Below are 18,489 nucleotides of genomic sequence, written 5' to 3'. Positions count from 1 at the left end.
GGTAAAGAGCTCACAGCACCGGGCAGAAAAAGCACCAATAGCTTTTTGTCAATAATGCCGACAAAAGGCATTAGCATCAGGGTTTAACTCAAAACACCCACAGAGCAATGAAAAATGAAAACTAAACTGAAGAGCATTTCAGATATGAGCAGATTTGTGAACCAGCTGTCACTCTTCCATCTGGACCGGAATCTCCAGACCAATGTCCCCCTATAATCACCAAGGACACTGTGCTGTTGGAGGTGCCTGTATGATTTGGGCTTCCTGAAAGCCCCCCTGAATTCATGGGGCTGCTGGTGCAGAATGGTCTCTGTGTGTCTCCCAGGTGGGGGCTGCACTTAACAAGTGAAAATCATTTTTATGTGTTTTTCATTATTAGTTTTTTTCTAGTGGTGAAAATAGCATATTTCACAGAGTATTAAATGCAACACACAGCTCAAGACATTTGATATCCTCCATTAATCTCCTCTGGATGTTGTGTGTGGCTGCCTGTACAATGTGTTTTAACAAGGTCACTTTCAGGTTCCAGTAACACACAAAAACAATCACTTTAAGTGTGACTGGACACACAATGGTATCCTTTAAAAAATAAAGTACAAATTTTTAATACAGAAAGTATTTTCAGCCTTACATTATTCACTGAAAGTGAAGTTAAAGATTGCCATCAGTACTGTCAACGTGACACGAGGTGCACACTCCTTAATGGCCAATGAAATTCACTCCCTGAGGCCTGGGGAGTGCCTGCTGGTTCCTCACTCCACCATTGCCAAGTCTTTCAGTCCACGGCTTTTGTGCCTCTTGGCCTTATACCCGGGACGCAGAAATTCAATCTTCCTCTTCCTGGCTTCTATCTTCTTCTGGTGTTTCTTCAGTTTCTTGCTCGCGGCGACATCAGGATGGGCGACCGCCTGTGTGGAAATGGGAGACAGGGCTCAGCGCAGCTCGATCTCTAAGAGGGGAGCCCCCCCGGAGGCTCGGAGGCCAGGCCCCCAGCTGTGTCGCCCCCGCAGCCTCACCTGCATGGCCTTGTGCCGTTTCCGCACAGCCCGCCTCTGCGTGGCCTCCTTCTGAACAGCGGCGAAGGCCAGGGAGAAGCTCTCCAGGCCCACCAACTTCTTCAGCAGCTCGATAATTTCCTGGGAAAGGTTCTTCAGAGTGGGGTCTGGAAAGAAGAACAGCATCTTAATCTTTCCAGAATGCTGGACAGAAATCACAGTGTTACACACACAGAGCTTCCAGCTAAGAAAAATGCTGAGAATGTTAAAAAAAAGTGCAACACTGAAATGTGATAGGGCCAGCTTAATGACCCAAGGAAATCCAATTACTATGAATTCAAAGGAAGCCTAAGAAAGGTTACAAACAATAGGCCACTGAGCCCATCTAGCCTGTAATTCACCTCAACACTTGAAGAACAGGTGAGAAATATCCTGCGATGAATGGAATGAGAACAGAAAAACTGAGCAGCCCTGCTGTGGAATGTTTTCTACATGGCGTTAACTTGTACAGAATTCGCTCCAGTATCTGATTTGTTTCAAAGTGGAATAACATAGCGCACACAGACAAGGACATACAGTACCTGTGGCTTCTGCTTTTTGATTTCTTTCCCCTTCAGAAAATTTTTATTAAGGATCATTCTGCTAGTCCAAGACTTATGCAGAGGAACATACAAACTAGACAATTCAAAGAAAGGCTGTGGCGTTAGACTAAAGATCCATTAAGTCTGAACCGGATGTTGTTCAGAGGGTCAGGGGGACAAGCTTTGGTTGGTTACAAGGAACAAGAGCTGGGTTACTCTCAAGGAGTATTATATCCCATCATATCCGATGTTATATCTGCACAGACTGATAACATCACAGGGGCTGTTAATCAGCAGTACCTTGCTCTGCGTAAGTGCTGTCCAGTTCTCTGTACAGGGGTCCAATTATGGTGGTCAGATAAGGGCTCAGCCTGTCTTTCCCAAGATGAACCGAAATGGCACCCAGGAACTTGAAGACACAGGTCCTCTGCAAGAAAGGAAAGGGAAATCACACAGACTGTCTCACAAAAACAAAATAAGATACTTGAGTTTCTAGACTGACATTTTTTCTACTCTAAAATCCTACTTTTCAAACAACTAACACGTCTAACAGAAAGACACATTAATCTTGCACATAAAACCCTAGATGAGCCCTCACATCCACTCTTTTCAGAATATACTCTCCTACCCCCTGGGAGGAGGTGTAACAGATCCCCTGCATTAAGACCAAGAGAACCTTCACGTCCTTCATACCTAAAAGCATTCAGCTGTTGAACAATGAAAAGAAAGGTCTCATTACTATTGTGGTTTTCAGACTCTTTACCAGCTACTTGGCTTCTTTTAATCTTAAGGTCCTGGAAGAGTCCTGACTGAGCGATGTTGTTAAATGTTGTTTTCTATTATGGTACTGCACCGTTTGCTGTATTGGATTATTGTCCTATACAGCATGTTATATGTTTACGAGCTCTCGATGTGCAAGCCCAATTGCCAGATTCCCTCAGCGGCAACAGAGGTTAATTCTATAAACTGGAAAAAAAGAAGCATTTCACTGCACTTGCGAACATGACAAATAAACTGAACTGCGCTGATCAATTACCTAGACAGAGAAAAAACTACAAACGAGCAGAGAAACACTTTTTCTGGGCTTCCTTCGTCCTAGCCATGGGAACGGACAGCTCAAGGGCTCTCTCACGCTCTGTCAGCAGACTAACGGTCCCGCTGGCTCTGCTCCATGGCCGGAACGCTGGGTGCTGGTATGGGTGTCACAGGCCACAGGAATACCAAACTGCTACGCTCCCGAAACGCAGGGTGCAGCAGCGAACGTTAAGAGCAGCGCAGGCAGACGGCACTCGAGTCACCTTCAAGGGGTCCTTCGGCGTGCTGGCGGCCTCCCTCTTGGCCAGCACGGACAGCTTCTTCATCACCCACAGCAGCGAGGGCAGCCTGTCCGAGCCCCCCGAGTCTCTCGCCCCGCCGGCCGGCTCCTCGGCCTCCTCCTCGCCGGCCGAATCCCCCCCCGCCCCCGCCAGCGGCTCGGAGTCCGGCGCCAGCAGGTAGATCACCTTGGCCACAAAGACGAGGTTCTTCACCACCTGGGAGAGAAATAACCGGCTGAAATCGGCAGCCCCCCTGGGAAGGGAAGGCACCCTTCAGGAGAGATATCGACAGTACGAGCACAACGAACGTCTTATTGGTTCATTCGCAAATGACAAAAGATAATACTGTCGCTCGATTGCAACACGATTATTCCATGCTTTTAAATCATTTAATTCCCTGTTTTAAATCATTAGATATTCTTGGAGTTGCATGAATTTAAATGAACGTCCTCATTCCAGCTGGTCACATCACAGTATTTGAGAACAGGCAGCAGTGTGCCGAGTGCTCAGGGCTCAGGACTGTACCCCCTGAGCGATGTGGGTTCAAATCCCACGTGGGACTCTTGTTTCAACCCTGTACAAGGTACTTCATCCCAATACATACTGTCTAAATATGTTAATAGGTCTGCATTGTAAGTTCACCATTCACCATTAGTGAAAAGGAACAGACCGGTATCATTGTTAACAAAGCTCTCGTGCAGAACACGTCTCACTGAATTCTATGGCAGGTTTAATAAAGCCCAGTTTTGATTAGTTTCAGTTTCAGCACGGGAAAAAAACAAAGTGAGGAAATTATTCAGAAAAAACAAACAGTCCAAAGACTGTGGGGAAGAAGAGTGCAGGAAGGCATTGAGTTTTCTAATCACCTGAAGTCATGAAAAGGACAGATCACCACTCCACAATCAAAAAAATCACACTGAAGTTTTCCACATCCTAAGCAAGCCACCACGGGCAAAATCTTTTTTTTTCTAAACCAGGACAACCAGTTTTAGATTAAACAACAGCTCCTTTCAGAGCAGTCCTTGGGCAGCACTGAGAGGCAGTTTTAATTAAAAATTACTGAACAAAATCTGCCTTAATTCAGGTTTCAGGCCTTAATCTTCCAGTAAACAATCCTGCCTGTTACTTCTGGTTCAGAGGGTCACTGCAACAAAAGCGATATTTGACTTGCCAACGCCTGTCAAGACAAGACGAAGCTTCTCTGGCCCAGGCTGACCGCAGGCTCTGAGCACATCACCGCACAGTGAAAGGTCCTCTTGTTCGCAGCTCTTCTTGAGATTATTAATGCCTGAACAGTAACAAAGAACCGGCTGTGAGGCCTCGTACCTGCTCTCCCAGCGACTGATCCAGGAACTTCGACTGCAGCTGATGACAGAATGATAAAACCAGCTCTCTCATCTGCGGGGGAATAAAGGGAGCAGAGCAGTCATTTCTCCTGGGTGCCAGCCAGGTTCAGCTTACAGAATCTAATTAAGATGTTACATAATACCTCCAAAAGGGATTCTTCGCTATTATGGAGTAATTTTAATGCTAACTGAAAGCCCTTTGCATTTAACTCCATTTAGGCCGCTGTATCAAAAAGTGAAACCAAACCAAAGAGACTGCTGAGCAGGTAATTCTAAGTTAATTTGATTTCTAGGGTTTGACATCTTTCGTATTTCTCTTCCTTTTAGAGAGTGGAAAAATCTTAAGATGGTAATATTGACAGCAGCCGTCTGACCACCTTGTATCATTTTGTTAGGTATCAGAAGATAAGCAAGGCTGTACCGGGTCAGCACTGGGATGGGAGACTGCCAAGGAAAAGCAGGATACTGCTGTAAGTGGTGCTGGTGGACCAGTAGGTGGCGCTCTTGCCTCAAAAGTTCCAAACCAGGACCAGGGGATACTGTACTATAGGAGGTGCCACCCTTTGAATGAGTCATTAAACTGAGGTCCTGAGTATTTGGTCATTAAATACATTTATATTTATATTTATAATACATTTATATTTATATTTATATCTATGGTTACATCTATATTTATATTCATACGTGTGATACGATTTTCTGTGTACTGTTCTGTTCTAGTTTCCTCTTGTGTGTCCGGACTGTGAGTAACTCTTGTATTGTATTGTATGTATTGTACTATTATTATATAATTCGTTACACTGTGGCTGTGTTGTGTGTGTTAAGCTGCTGTTGCACTGCAATTTCCCTCACGGGATCAATAAAGTATCTATCTATCTATTAAAGATCTAGTGGCACTATCTGTGACAGTAGGGGAGTTAATTCCTGTCTTGACCACATTTGACTCATGGCTTGTACAATCTGGCCTACTTAAAATACTCCTTTAATTGACTGGTGAACCAATACCTCCCTTCTCTACCTAGTCAGTCCGATGTGGAGTGAGGCAGCTGACTCAGTGCCTGCTGTGCATAACCCAGCTGAGACACAACTGGCAACACATTGCAGCTCAGCAGGTGTGAGCCTGGCCAGCACCTGGATGGGAGACCTCCTTGGGAAAAACTAAGGTTGCAGTTGGTTGAGGTGTTAGAGGGACCGGTATATAAGTATAAGGAATTATTATTACTTCACTAGGAACCCTCCTATATGCAAAGTATTTAAGGTCCTTAGGCATATATAAAAAAACGTCTTTGCATTTATGTCTCCTAGTGCACAGTGTCCACAGTCACCATTTTGATGCACAAATGTTCTTCATACCTGCTGAGCTCACACCGGCGTGTTTAAAGCTGCTCATTTTAAATCGTTTTTAAAAACTGACCATCTAAAATAATACGTTTGCAAGGGATAGAAATAAAAGGTGCCCTGAGACTTTTCCTCATACCTTTTTGTCTAGATTATCCAGTAAGAAAGTGGTGGCTACAGGCTCTGATGTCTTCCCATTTCCTTCAGCGTTCCTGTTGTTCCACTGGCTCACCAAATCCTCCGGATTGTGAGCAGCAAACAGCAAACCGAAAATCTGAGACGCAGTCAGCCACACCCAGGAATGGGGGTACCACAGATGAGAGTCAATGTGACCTAAATGAATAAAATTTTAAAAGATGAGGAAAAACAACCACGCAGGTTATTGTAATGAAGCACAAACACCATGACTGTACAGCGACATGAGGTATTTGTGAACACAGATTTGTGTATTTCATTTCCATCCATCCATTTTCTAACCACTTTATCCAATACAGGGGAGCCAGAGTCTCTCCCAGCAAGCAGCGGTGAAAAATGTAATTTGAACTTTTAAACGTAAATGAAACAATTAGACCTTTGCCATCAAACTGTTGCCATTAATTGAAGCTGAGATCAATTCAAACCTAGAACTCAGCCTGGGTCCCTTAGAACAATCACTCGCACAGCTGAGATACACACTTAAATTCATGCAAACGAACAGAGAAAGCACGATACATTAACAGAACAGCCTGCAGCCCCCTCCAGGATAGTAGGTACGATTTTCCAGAGGACAAGAGATAAAGCAAACACTTACTCCAGATTTTCCTGAGGGTTTCCTGTGGTTTGGAAAGCTGCAGGAAGTTACATTCCTTCACCAGTTTGGTCACCAGAGTGAGAAGACTGAACAGCAGTCTGTCAGCAGCCTTTTCATCGGCTTCTTCTTCAATCTGACGGAACAGAAAGGCAGGAAAGCAGTATTATTTTCGCCTTGTCTGCTCTCTGGGCTTCTGAAGCAGTTTTCCTGAATTCAGGAAATGGGAATGAGGGTCTCGTGTCCTTTGCTGAAGCTGATTTTTGTCTGGACAACACAAGGCTGCCGTAGGAAATATGCTGCCGTTCTCACTTAGATCTCTAATAATAGTCACTGCATGATTTCCATTTCTCAAATAACATATAATTTCAACCGGATTTTAAACAAAGATGCAAACCAGGCTTCCAGATCAACCATCTACCAACAAGATGTCCTTTCATGTGACTCTGAGTCACTAAACCACAAACCTACAATTTTAAATAAAATTGATCTAAAATACAACCAAATATGCAATTAAAACACTTGCACCAAACAGCATGCCATTATAAAAACATGCACAGGACAGGAAAATGGAGAAACAAGCTCATGTTATGGCTAATGAACAAATATGACCAGTTACTTCTTACACTACACCTGTGTCACCCGAATACCTGTGTTGGCAGTCAAATGCACCAAGACCCAAGGGTGCAAATGCAGAAGTGGAACAGAGTTTTTAATACTGTCTGTGGGCTTTTGGGCTTCTTTTCACCACTCTGAAGAATAACTCACGTTTTCAAATTTCGAAGGGTCGATCTCACTTTCAATAAGAGGGAGCAGATCCTCCAGTCGTCTGCCGAACTGCAGACCTTCTCCTTCTGCGAACAGCCCACAGACCTGGACCCCCAGGCGCCGGAGTGAGCTCTGCAAGAGACAGAAACGGACACGGGCTCTCAGGACCGTCACACACCCAGGGGCTTAAAAGGGGCAGCCCAGGATGGACCGACAGTGACAAACAAGTGAAAGCTGAGAGCGAGTGGGACTGAAAATGGGAGGCATGTGCTGTAGGATTCTGGATCTTACTGTTATTAACTGATCCAAGGATCTCTCCTTGAAAGGAGTCAGGATATTTTGTTCCACACTCCTGCAACCCCTTGTATAAAGTAGTGCCACCTGGTCTTGGTTTTAAATACACTTACAAGTAGTTTAGTCCTCTGGTTTGTTTCACTGCTTATTCTGAAGACGTCCCCTGAGTTGACCAAGTTGAGTAATTTTGCCAACTAAACTTAAAATGAATCTGCTAGCTCGTACCTTCTCGTCAGTGAGCCAGGCTTGCACCAAGGCGTACATGTTGTCCTGGTGGTCTACGTCCAGCTTGCTGAGAAGCGATTTGATAGCCAGGGCGGCCATCTTCTTGCACTTTGGAGAATCATCATTCACCATCACCAAGGCGAGGGGCGCGAACAACAGGCCGCAGTGGTGATGCAGCAGTTTCTAATGCAGACACAGATCACAGAAAATGCTCAAGTCATACAGCCGCTGTGCTGGTGATAGCCTTTCCAGACTGCTTCGTAAGAAGGTTTAAGAATCGCCCGAGCTACAGCACCTTGCAAAAACTATTCACCCTCTTCTACATTTTTTTTAACTACATATGATGTGAACACACAAAATGAAAGATTTAAAAAAGGTAACGTGAAACTTGAATGCTTCAGGGTGATGGAAGTTCAATGTCTCAATGTCAGCTGCACTTTGTGCAAAAAATATCAAAAACTAAAATACAGCATAATAGAATATGCTGATAGCATAAGTATTCTATATAAGAGTTAATACTTAGTAGAGGTACCTTTCTGCAGCAATTATTGCTGCAAGTGTTTCTGGAAAATACTCTACTAACTTTATACACCATGATGGTGCAGTTTTCACCCCTTCTCCTTCGCCAGCTTGCTCGAGCTCTGCTATGTTCGTTGGGGATCATTGACAGACAGCAATTGGTCTATTAAGCAGTACATTTTGACTTAAAAGTTTGCTTTTAATTTTCAAATGGATAAGGCTTTCGTGCATGTACCATGAATGTCATTTTCAATAGACAATGACTGACTGTGCTACTGCAATAAAAAGAATAGGATTTATTTTGAGATCTGTTAATCGCCAATGATTCTTATACCCCAGCACAACTGTACTGTCAATAAAAGCTCAATGCAAACTCCTTCAAACCAGCAGGAGGTCCAGAGAGGACCGGGCACGTCTTCTCCTGACACAGGATTCAATCATTCCCCATTTCAATGTCTTTGACACACCTTATAGGAGAGCTACCATCATTTGGAAGGGAGATACAGCTCTCCCTGTCAGTGTTGTAACCTCCTTTACAGGTAATGGGGATCCCCTCCACCAATACCAATGTGCAGCATCCACATGTGCACAACTGCCTGGAGCAAGCCAATTCCCAACCAACAATTAAAACTGGCACTGCACTACAGCAACACGCACTCCTGAGCTCTTGCCTGCTGTGGTGAGTTAAAACCATTCATCGGTGTTTTGTAAGTTCTGTCGTTCATCAAGCTTGTTTTTCTTTTTGTTCTGAAAGAGTGATGTTGTTAGACGTTGTTTTGTTTCGCGGCATTGTAGTGTTGCTGTATTGTGTTATTGGTGCATACTGTATGTCATATGTTTATGAGCTCTTGATGTACAAGACAGATTCCTTTAGGGACAATAAAGTTTAATTCCCATTCAAACGTTTGAACTCAGGAGCGTTTGCCATTACTGGCCACCGGAGGGCAGCATCTCACACTACATTCAATTACCTGGGGGAAGGTCTGGAAGATATAGGCCATAATTTCCAGGGCTGACTCTCTTCCGGTATCATATTCGTAACTGTCAAAATAAAGTGAGATTTTAAACATACAGCAACCGAGGATACAAAGAAGAGTTATGACTACAGAATTGTTACAGATGATCATTTTGGTCTACACTTTGAAGCAGAAATGTTTTCCAAGAAACTAACAGTTACTTGTGTGATGGAACATTAGCATGAATGAACCATACAGGACAGAGATGTGGACACTGCATATCCGAGAGAACGCGTTTGTTGTCGTTAATGTCAGTAATTTAGGACTGACTTTCAATTCTGATGACACAAAAAGTGTACCCCTTCAAAAATAAACGCTTACCTTAGCTGTGAAACAATGAAATCTATGTGCTTCCTCAAATTCGAGCCCAGGGGATAATCCAGCAGGTATTTGAGATAAATCTGTATGTAGAAAATAAAAGATCCATAATCTGTAAATCGAAGAACTTTTCTCTCTAAAGTTCAGTAAATACAGATTCTGATAAAGGAACAGAGGAAATGGCTCTTGATTGCTCTTCTAACTGTGGCTGTGGGTGTGAATTCAGGTGTTCTGTTGTTGTACTCTTGAGGATGGTATTTCATTCAGATCACTTCAGTAAAATATTCAGCTGTAGATGAAATGAGTATAACATTTTGAAATGTATATATCATTGATAAGTGAAATAAATATTATTATTATTATTATTATTATTATTATTATTATTCTAGTACTGGTGCATCATCCAGGTGGGGCTGCACACTGGTGGTGGTGGAGGGGAGTCCCCATTAGCGCTTTGAGTGGAGTGTCCAGAAAAACCACACCTGAGTGGAAGCACCTGCTTTCAGTAGACTGGTATTCCTCATTTACTCAAGGGTTTCCTTTAATTTGGCAGTTTCCTGAATTTGTTTTTTTTTAAAGTGCGTGAGGATACCTGAGTAAATGCTGTAACGTACCTGTCGACACTGGACACGGATCTGTTCGTTCTGTCCAGTTATAGAAAACTTGGCCACTTTCTGCATCACATCTTCCATTTCCGGAACAACAAGCTGCCTCGACAAAATAGCCTACGTAAAAATAGAAAGAGTATTCAAAAGAGGCAAATATTTAATTAGTAGCAGTAGAGGATGTCAACCTCTGTCTCCTCTCCTTGGGAAAACTCCAGGGACGATTACCTTTAAATCCTTTCAAAGGCTCCACTGTGTGGCATGTTTTGTGCTTTACTGACAGTGCCATTTCACTTTCTGGCTGTTTCCAACACCCCTCCAGTGGTGCCAGTGTCTATCTGGAAAGAGCCAGTGCAGATGGAATCTGATCCTGCAGCCTGCTTACCTTCAGCAGCCCGAACGCTGTTGCCTGTCTGGACTGGTCGTAGATGTCCTCTTCCGCGTAGGCCAGCAGGACCTGCAGCTGCTTGTCTGTGATGCTGTGCTTCTTCACGTTCTTCACCAGGATCGAGATCGACTGAGAGGGAGGTAAGAAGTCAATCAGCGTCCGACTAGCAAATGGTAAAAGCTGCTTTTACACGTGCCCAGCACAGCATTGTGCAACAAGGATATAGCCTTGGAAAGAGCCCTTACAAGAGGAGCTAGAATGCTTCCCTGTGGTCTGGGAGATATCTTTCAGGAGACGGGAATATGGAAATTCCTCAGCTTTATTATCCAGAGGCTGCTCTAGATGCAACCTGGCTGGCTTGTAGCCCACAAGCCTCACTTGCAGAGATTACTGCCCAGCGGACTGCCTCCAGAACTGAAAGCTTTACAATGTGTTGGCATGACCTCAGCATGGCAGCTACAGAATTTTCTGTTAAAAAAATAAAATAAGAATTGGCCCTGGCGTATGCACATGACTTGATGACCTAAATCTGTGCTAAAGCTATATTTCCTAAGATAAACAAGTGAATGAGATCTATAGACGTCAAGCTTCCATCTTCTTGGCCCTGACCTCCACTGGCCAATGTTTTGACGCCCGGGAATGTTTATTTCCCTGCTCACTCTGGGCTTTGCGGTACTCTCACATGATTTCCCTAGCAAGTCACAGGTTTGTACCAGAAGGAGCTCTTGCACCACCTCATTCCTGGTCACAGGGTATTGTCATACAGTACAGTAACAGGGCAAATGAGCTAAAGCTCTTTAGTTTAGACTAAAGGAGATGGAACAGAAATGATATCCAAGTATGTTACATCCTGAGGAATGCAGATAGGCTCCATCTAGGGCAAAGAAAACAAGACTCACTTCTTCATACAAAGCGTAGTTATACTTGTGAACCTGATAGTTGAGGCCCAGACTCAGGGATCCTTTAAGAGACAGCTGCTGCAGGAATGTTCAGATTCACTTAGTGGCTAAAGTTTGAATCATTGGGTCGAAAAGGCCAAGTCTAATTTGCATCCTTTCTCGTGTTTCTGTGTAACCACGGTTTAGTATTTCAGAAGTTAAACAACTTCAGCTAAAACTCTAAGACTAAGTTTGGGTCTTGTTTGCACTACACATTCTTAGCTAAACTAAATCTTGAGACAGAGAGAATTTATATTCGACTTCAGGTTCTTGGTGCTCAGCTGGCAACTAGCCAGGCAACACCACTTGTGTTCCCAGTCTCCTATGAAGAGAGTGGTCGGGTCAGTTCAAGATCTTACAGGCCCTTGGTCCTGCATCTGTATGTCTAAGAATGTGTTTGAACGGCACTCTTCTTTCGACTGGCACTAAATTACTTCTGTAGTGAACATCGGGCTCTGCGTTTTGCCCGTGCTGTTCTGGATGTGTGCTGGGTTTGTGTGTATAACAGATGTAAGTAAGCATTTAGCAACGGACATCTGGAGGCGGAGGGACTGTCACTTTTATTTTTCCAGTAGCACCCCACTGAGCACAGTCGGACTGGAGGAGGTTCAGACACCTTGATAAGAAACTTTGTTTACTTAAGACACATTTTAAATTGCAGAAGAAAAATAACAAACCTGCACCTTATGGCAATGGCTAAGAAATAGCTTGACTTAGAAAGTGAAAGGCTGCAGAAGGCAAAGAATCCATTTTCTATCAGCCTGAAGGCTGCAGCTTCTGATGTTTAGATTCTTTAAGATTCCATTACATAAGATATTATAATCATGTGATTAATTTCTACCTTGATACACAGAAATAAGCTGATACAGGTAATTTGCTGACTGCTGCACCTGAACAAAACAATTGTCTTGTCTCCTAGAACAGATAATTCTGCCTTAAGCACATTAAAAATCTCACACGAAAGTACTGCGCACGATGCCGATGACCTAAACATTAACTCTCGGTTTAACACTTTAAAACAGATTTGCACATTTAATAGAAACCAACTCAGCGCGCACTCTGCTCATAGAAAATGAGGGATGATGATGAAACTCACTTTGAAACAGTTGACAACCAGATGGAAGTTTTCTCCCTTGGCTGCCCCTGCCTTGGCATAGTCCTTCAGCAAGACAAAGAGCTGCTTTGTCAGCACCTCCGCCTGCTCTTCAATGGCAGGAAGGGGGAACTTGAGAACCCACGTGAAACACAGCAGAGCCTCAGTGATCACCTGCGACAGAGAAACGATCGACAGAAATCCCCCGCAGAAATGTTCAGAAAATATCTAAGAATAATTAAAATGGAACATTTATTAATTCATCTGACATCACTACTTAATTTCACGTCCGTCCCGCTAAGTTCTTTGCATTAGTTCTCTGAATGCCTTTGATTAAAACTGAGAACAGGAGCCGTCTTTACCCAAAGGGTTGTAGGAGTGTGGAACAATCTGGTCTTTTAGAACTGCTAACTACTAAATGGGGACGGGTCCTCTTGTGTGTAACCTTTCCTATTAAAAGATCCACACCCATATCCCAGCTTTTATGTTCTCTTTTTCAGACTTCTGTATGCTCAGTTTCTTCAGGTCTTCTATTATGCTGTAACCAAAATGTTCCATTTTAACCGGAGGGCTACAGTGCGAGCAATGACATCTGAAAGACACTCTTATCGGATCGGGGATGGGCTCGGCGCTCCGGGGGGACCCTGGCCAGCTGCTGGCTCACCTTCACATGCATGGACCCCAGGCAGTCCAGCAGGAGCTTCACGAAGGGGTCCAGCATCTCCAGCACCGAGCTCTCAGAGGAGTTCACTTTGGACTTCTTCAAACTCATGTGCAGCAGCTGAGAGAAACAAAAAGATTGAAGCAGCAGCCTCGTCACCGAGTCGGCACCAGTTCTTCGGCGAGCGCACGTGTGGCAGGTGGTTTAGTCCACTAACATGTCTGCCTGCCTCCAGGACCGATTAGCCTGCTGCACCTACATGTCATTCATGCTCTTCAGGCTATGGTCTTATTACAGCTCCCACCACGAGGCTCCAGACTCTGGGAGACAGTACGTGACTCTGGGAGACTCTGATTTCTGTGCAGCTGCCCCAGAGCTATGAAATGATCTACCGCCACGTATCAGACTTCATATCCCTCTCAGTCATTGTCTTAATACCCAATTTTATAACAAATGTTCAATTTACTCTCGTAGTTTGTGCGTGTCCCTTTCTGTTCAATTGTTTTATTGTACCGTGCCTTGAAATCATTTTTTTATTAAATTAAATTAAATTAATTAAATAATTAATTTCAGAAAAGAAAAGGCAGCTGCGCTCTGGTGAGGACTCTCCCTGTAGATTCAGCGTCAGGAAACCAAGCTCTGCTCATCCCACTGCCCAAGCGAAGCCCGGCCAGCCTGAAGGCTGCCCAGCTCACCCACCCTGAGCCCCGTGTCCACCAGGATGTGCATGTTGGTGCGGCTGCTGATGGGGGCCTTCTGTCCTCCTCTCTTGGGGGTGGGGGGCAGGAGCAGGCAGCTGGGGGGCTGCAGTCTGGGGTCGGGGGGCGGCTGCTCAGAAAGCTTCTCCCTGCGCGATTCACAACCACAGAGAGGCTTTCAGACATTTTCAGCAACAACCGACACTGGTCAGCATGTCAAGAGCTCAAGCTCAGAAAACAATGCAGCAGCATTACTGTCTTGCTCCAGCTCCCATCTGAGTCAATGTGTGTCTGACCCAGCACAGCGAGATGATGGCAACAGAGACAAGACTCTGTCTTCTAGCTGTGGTGGCAGAGAGAGGCAGTAGGCCCTGGACACATCTAGATACTGACAATGGCACGTAAAGGTTTCACATCCCAGTAAGATCTCGTGCATGGTAGCAGCTTTTCAACTAGGATAGTTCCCTTGACCTGGGTGGTTAAAATGCCTGCAGGGAGATATGAACGGCAGGCACACAGATACCCCCCTGTCCTCTGCTGTCTGCCCAGGGAACGAGAAGGCACTGGCCGCAGGCGTGACCTACTTGTTCTTCTGCGTGAGCAGCGGCAGGCTCTCGCTGACCAGCCCGTGGCTGAGCAGCAGGACGGGGCCGGCCGTCATCGCCTTGTTGAGCAGCAGCCCGGCCACAATGTGGCGCAGCACTTCGTGGGCCTTTCTCGCCGTCTTCAGCCTGCTGGCGTCCTCTAGGATCTGGGGGGACCAACAGCACACGTCCTCAACTGATCAACTTACAAGAACCTGCTCTTCATCAGGCAAAAAAAAAAAAAAGATAAAATAAAGGCGTACGTCCAAAGCGAAAGGCACTATGGTCAAAGTTGGTGCAGGTCACCTACAAAAACAGCTTTTATTATGAGATTCAAAATGTTCTTTTTTTATGGGGGAAACTATGACCGAAACACAAAGCATATCGACTGTAGACACCATCCCTGAGCAGCAGCCCACCAGGAAAGGAAAAAAGAAATGATTTGTGCGTTCTACCTCTTTCAAGGGCAAAATAAGACGAGCCACTTGGTCCTTCCCAGCAAACTGGGCCAAGATCTCATAGGACTCGTAGCTTTTGCTGCTTCTTGCCTCCATCACCTTGGAGACAATTCCTTTCACTTCCTTCTCTTCAGCCACATTACCGAACAGCTCATTGTTGAAGATCTGAAGGGGTGAGAAGAGACCAGCTGAAACACGAGGAATCCACAGTTCCATCGCTTCGGCGTTTGTGTAAAGACAAAAATCAGAACGTTCATGCTTGTTTAGTTCTTAGTTTTCATACTGTATATTGATTTTTTTGTAATAAAATGTACAGCATTTAAAACACGATTTCACTTTTGTTTTTAATCCAGTTTACATGCTTCCATCTCACATAAAGGAGAAAAACTAACTGCACCACCAAAATTGTTCAATCCAGATGTATGAGTAGCTAAACCGAACAACAGTGGTATCTTCGCCATTCTGACCTCCACCAGGATGTTCATGCAAGGATCCAGGTCTCCGCTCTGCAGTGAGCCACTGACAGCCTTCAGCAGCTGATACACGGTGAAGCTCAGGACGTGCACCTGCGATGAAACCCAGAAAGCACCACGTGAGCCCCGGACATCTACAGCACAGAGAGCACAAGCCACAGCTGCGAGCCCCCGAGACCGACGGACTCTACCTGATAGCCCTTGACTAAAACCGACTGCATCTCCCTCAAGAGGTACTGAAGGTAGCGGCAGCCCAGGGTCTCTATGATTTTGATAAGGGTGTTGCGAGCGACATCTCGGATCTCCTGGAAGCGGTTTCTCAGCAGCACACACACCTTCAGCAGAATGCTGTCAGAGCACAGGAACACAGTACAAAGAGCCATGAGAAAACAACAGCGGTAACACCAAGTGTTACGGGGATGACTGCTGCCCCAGAAAACCAGACGATGACGTGAGCCTCCTGTTCTTCATATACAGCAGTCACAGCACCCTGAATGGCAGGTGACAGGAGTAAGTTATCCTGCCTCTTGATCGACCACACCTACCCAGGTAAGTTTGCTTCCATGACCTCCTGTGGGAGGGACTGCATGACTTTGACCATGGCGAACGCTATGGGAATTCTGACCACCTCCTCTTCCTTCACCTCCTTCGATTTCACCAGCTTGTGCTCGTCGTCGCGCTTCACCTGCAGCACAACAGGAAAACGAGGGCATCACGGCTACCGGTCCACACAGATACCCCCCATACCGCCGCACTGCACCGCCCCCCCAGCAGGGACGTCTCCCTGCGCCGTGCTGGTTGAACTGACCTTAGCTGTGAGACACTTGTGAAGCTTTGGCAGGATGCTGCTGGTGACCGTGCGGTGAATTGTCTGAATCAGGAACTCCAGCTCCTCCTTATTGCTCGAGAGCCCTGTGAAGTCCTGTTTAGCGGCCGCTGCACAGGAGACGCCGTCTTCCTGAAAGGCCACTCCAGTGTCGGACGCTCCTGCTCCAACAGGCCCGGCTTCCATGCCCTCCTCTGTGTCGCTGTCATCAGACTCCATCACCTCCTCCTCCACCCCAGCGGCAACGTGCATGTCACCTGCTCACACAGAAGACAAGAAGGATTACAGACCGGAAGAGGCAGTTTGGTCCATCTGGCCTGTTGGGTGTTTAGTAGTTAATTGATCTGAGGAACTCATCCAGCTGTTTCTTGAAAGAAGCCAGGGCACTTACTTCATTAACACAGCGGAGAAACTGGTTCCCTAGTCCCACAACAGCAGAACAGAAGTGCCTGCTGTTCTCATGTGTTCTCATGTGTTACATGCACTTCCACATAACTTCCCCTTGTGTCCTCTGGCTCAAGTCTCACCCTCGAATCTAAAGAAGACAGCTGAGTTGACTTTGTCAGTGTCTTTGAGGATAGCAAATACTTATATCAGGTCTTCTCATAATCTGTTCAGTACAGAACAGAAAGCGTTCTGTTCCTTCAGCCTGTCAGTGAAGCTCATTCCCTTCAGCCCTAGAATGTATCTGGCTGCTCTTCTCTGGACTGAATCCAGAGAGCTTGTAGAGGAGCAGTATCTTTTTCAATAACATGCTGATCAAAATGGTATATAACATTATAAATTACTAGTGCATTATTCAATTTTAACACAAAACCCATTGAATTAAATCAGACAATTTTAACTATATATCCTGATTTGTTTCCCTACCATGTCTAGAAGATGAAAATGATGCATATATGATGCTGAAGTCTTTCTCTCTTCAGGATTGGTGCTTTTCCATTTTCACTGTGTATTTTATGTTTGTGCTACTTGAATATAACACCCTTTTCTACATTGTTTTGGTCAGTTTTTTGCCCAGTCCTGAATTTGTGACTTCTGCCAAAGGAGGTGTACCTAAGTACAGACTGTCGGGGTGCCGAAACCTTTACACATATTGCATTCACTGTTTTATTTTTTTCAATCTGTAATTAGTAATAGCAATTGTGCATTGAAATGTGCAGAAATATTTCATGTTTAAGCTTGTATCCTGCAGAGGCTGTGTTTATTTCTTTTCACGCAGAGATTCTGTGAAACATGCAATTTGACCAGGGGTGCCCAAATGTTTGCATACAACTGTAAGAACACGACGTAAGTAAATTCATTTAAAAATTAACATGAACGGTCTAAATGCTGGAAGGCCTGACAGGCAAACATCCACATCCACAGCTGATACTGCAATATTCTGACAGCACCCTGTAGCCTGCTCCTGTCAGATCTCAGCAGCTAAGCAAAGTTGGGCTTGGTCAATACTGGGACTGGAAACTTGAAAGCAACATATAAAAAACAGGATGGACTGGACACACACTACATACTCCAAAATATATTTATTACTTCAACTGTCAATGTTTTGGCATAAAAGTCTTCATTCTTCAGGATTAACAATCCTGTTTTATATATCGCCTTTTGTTTAGACGGCGCTTCTGTGACATTCTGGTGTGCATTCTTTTATTCTCTAAATTTTAAAGGAAAACCAGGCTGGTGTTTTAAGTGTTCTTGATGCTGGACCTGGAGCAGAATTAGTGCCCCAGTATGGTGACCTGGGACACTAGGGTGTAGCAAATGCCAAACTTTGTTTGAGACCGTAAAGCATTAGGGATCCCAAAGCAGTGCTCCTGTGAGCAGGTGTTTACACTGATGCCCTGACTCTGCCCCGGGTTTGCTCTGTCTTCCTGCTGCTGCTCCTTAATTCAACTCATGAAACACTTTCTCCCTCCTCCAGCTGGTCAGTTGTGTAGTGGAGCTGCTGTTGCAGAACTGGGAGATGTAATGGGATCCATCCTATGAGTAAAGTGTTTTGGAATCCTTTCGGATGAATTATTACCGGATTAGACATCAGATATTCCGGATTTCTGTTATTTCCCTGTTTTCACTTACTTTCCATCTTGCTGTTCTCTGCAGCTTTGAGTTCCTTCCCAAGCGTTTCATAATCAAAATGGAAAGCGTCTAACACAGTCACCAGCAAGCTAAAGGGAACAATAAAAACAGACCACTGTTAAGGGAGCGAAACACAGTGGTTGTATTTTTCACATTGGTTTTGTACAAAAATAGCTTCAATGGAAT

The 18,489-nt window shown here is 44.8% G+C and overlaps 1 protein-coding gene across 1 annotated transcript in view; it reads right to left on the bottom strand.

Moving 5' to 3' along the window:
• Positions 1-549: 549 nt before the first annotated feature.
• The window catches only part of utp20 (UTP20 small subunit processome component), a 40,389-nt gene continuing 22,449 nt past the window's right edge, over positions 550-18,489 (bottom strand). The window contains exons 40-62 of the mRNA XM_069192789.1: positions 18,304-18,392; positions 16,210-16,484; positions 15,947-16,086; positions 15,593-15,749; positions 15,396-15,494; positions 14,926-15,093; positions 14,471-14,637; positions 13,888-14,035; positions 13,192-13,308; positions 12,531-12,701; positions 10,494-10,625; positions 10,118-10,228; positions 9,507-9,586; positions 9,141-9,210; positions 7,651-7,833; positions 7,132-7,263; positions 6,367-6,499; positions 5,716-5,909; positions 4,219-4,290; positions 2,875-3,108; positions 1,877-2,003; positions 1,017-1,162; positions 550-908 (exon numbers count right to left, since the gene is read on the bottom strand). Of these exons, the coding sequence (XP_069048890.1) occupies positions 753-908; positions 1,017-1,162; positions 1,877-2,003; positions 2,875-3,108; positions 4,219-4,290; positions 5,716-5,909; positions 6,367-6,499; positions 7,132-7,263; positions 7,651-7,833; positions 9,141-9,210; positions 9,507-9,586; positions 10,118-10,228; positions 10,494-10,625; positions 12,531-12,701; positions 13,192-13,308; positions 13,888-14,035; positions 14,471-14,637; positions 14,926-15,093; positions 15,396-15,494; positions 15,593-15,749; positions 15,947-16,086; positions 16,210-16,484; positions 18,304-18,392 (3,301 nt within the window). The 3' untranslated portion in view covers positions 550-752. The remainder of the gene's footprint in view (positions 909-1,016; positions 1,163-1,876; positions 2,004-2,874; positions 3,109-4,218; positions 4,291-5,715; positions 5,910-6,366; positions 6,500-7,131; positions 7,264-7,650; positions 7,834-9,140; positions 9,211-9,506; positions 9,587-10,117; positions 10,229-10,493; positions 10,626-12,530; positions 12,702-13,191; positions 13,309-13,887; positions 14,036-14,470; positions 14,638-14,925; positions 15,094-15,395; positions 15,495-15,592; positions 15,750-15,946; positions 16,087-16,209; positions 16,485-18,303; positions 18,393-18,489) is intronic.

Source organism: Lepisosteus oculatus, chromosome 7 (assembly GCF_040954835.1).
Source record: "Lepisosteus oculatus isolate fLepOcu1 chromosome 7, fLepOcu1.hap2, whole genome shotgun sequence".
Classification (NCBI taxonomy): Eukaryota; Metazoa; Chordata; class Actinopteri; order Semionotiformes; family Lepisosteidae; genus Lepisosteus; species Lepisosteus oculatus.
The sequence above is the reverse complement of the archived record's forward strand: the minus strand, read 5'-3'. Positions and strand labels throughout refer to the sequence as shown.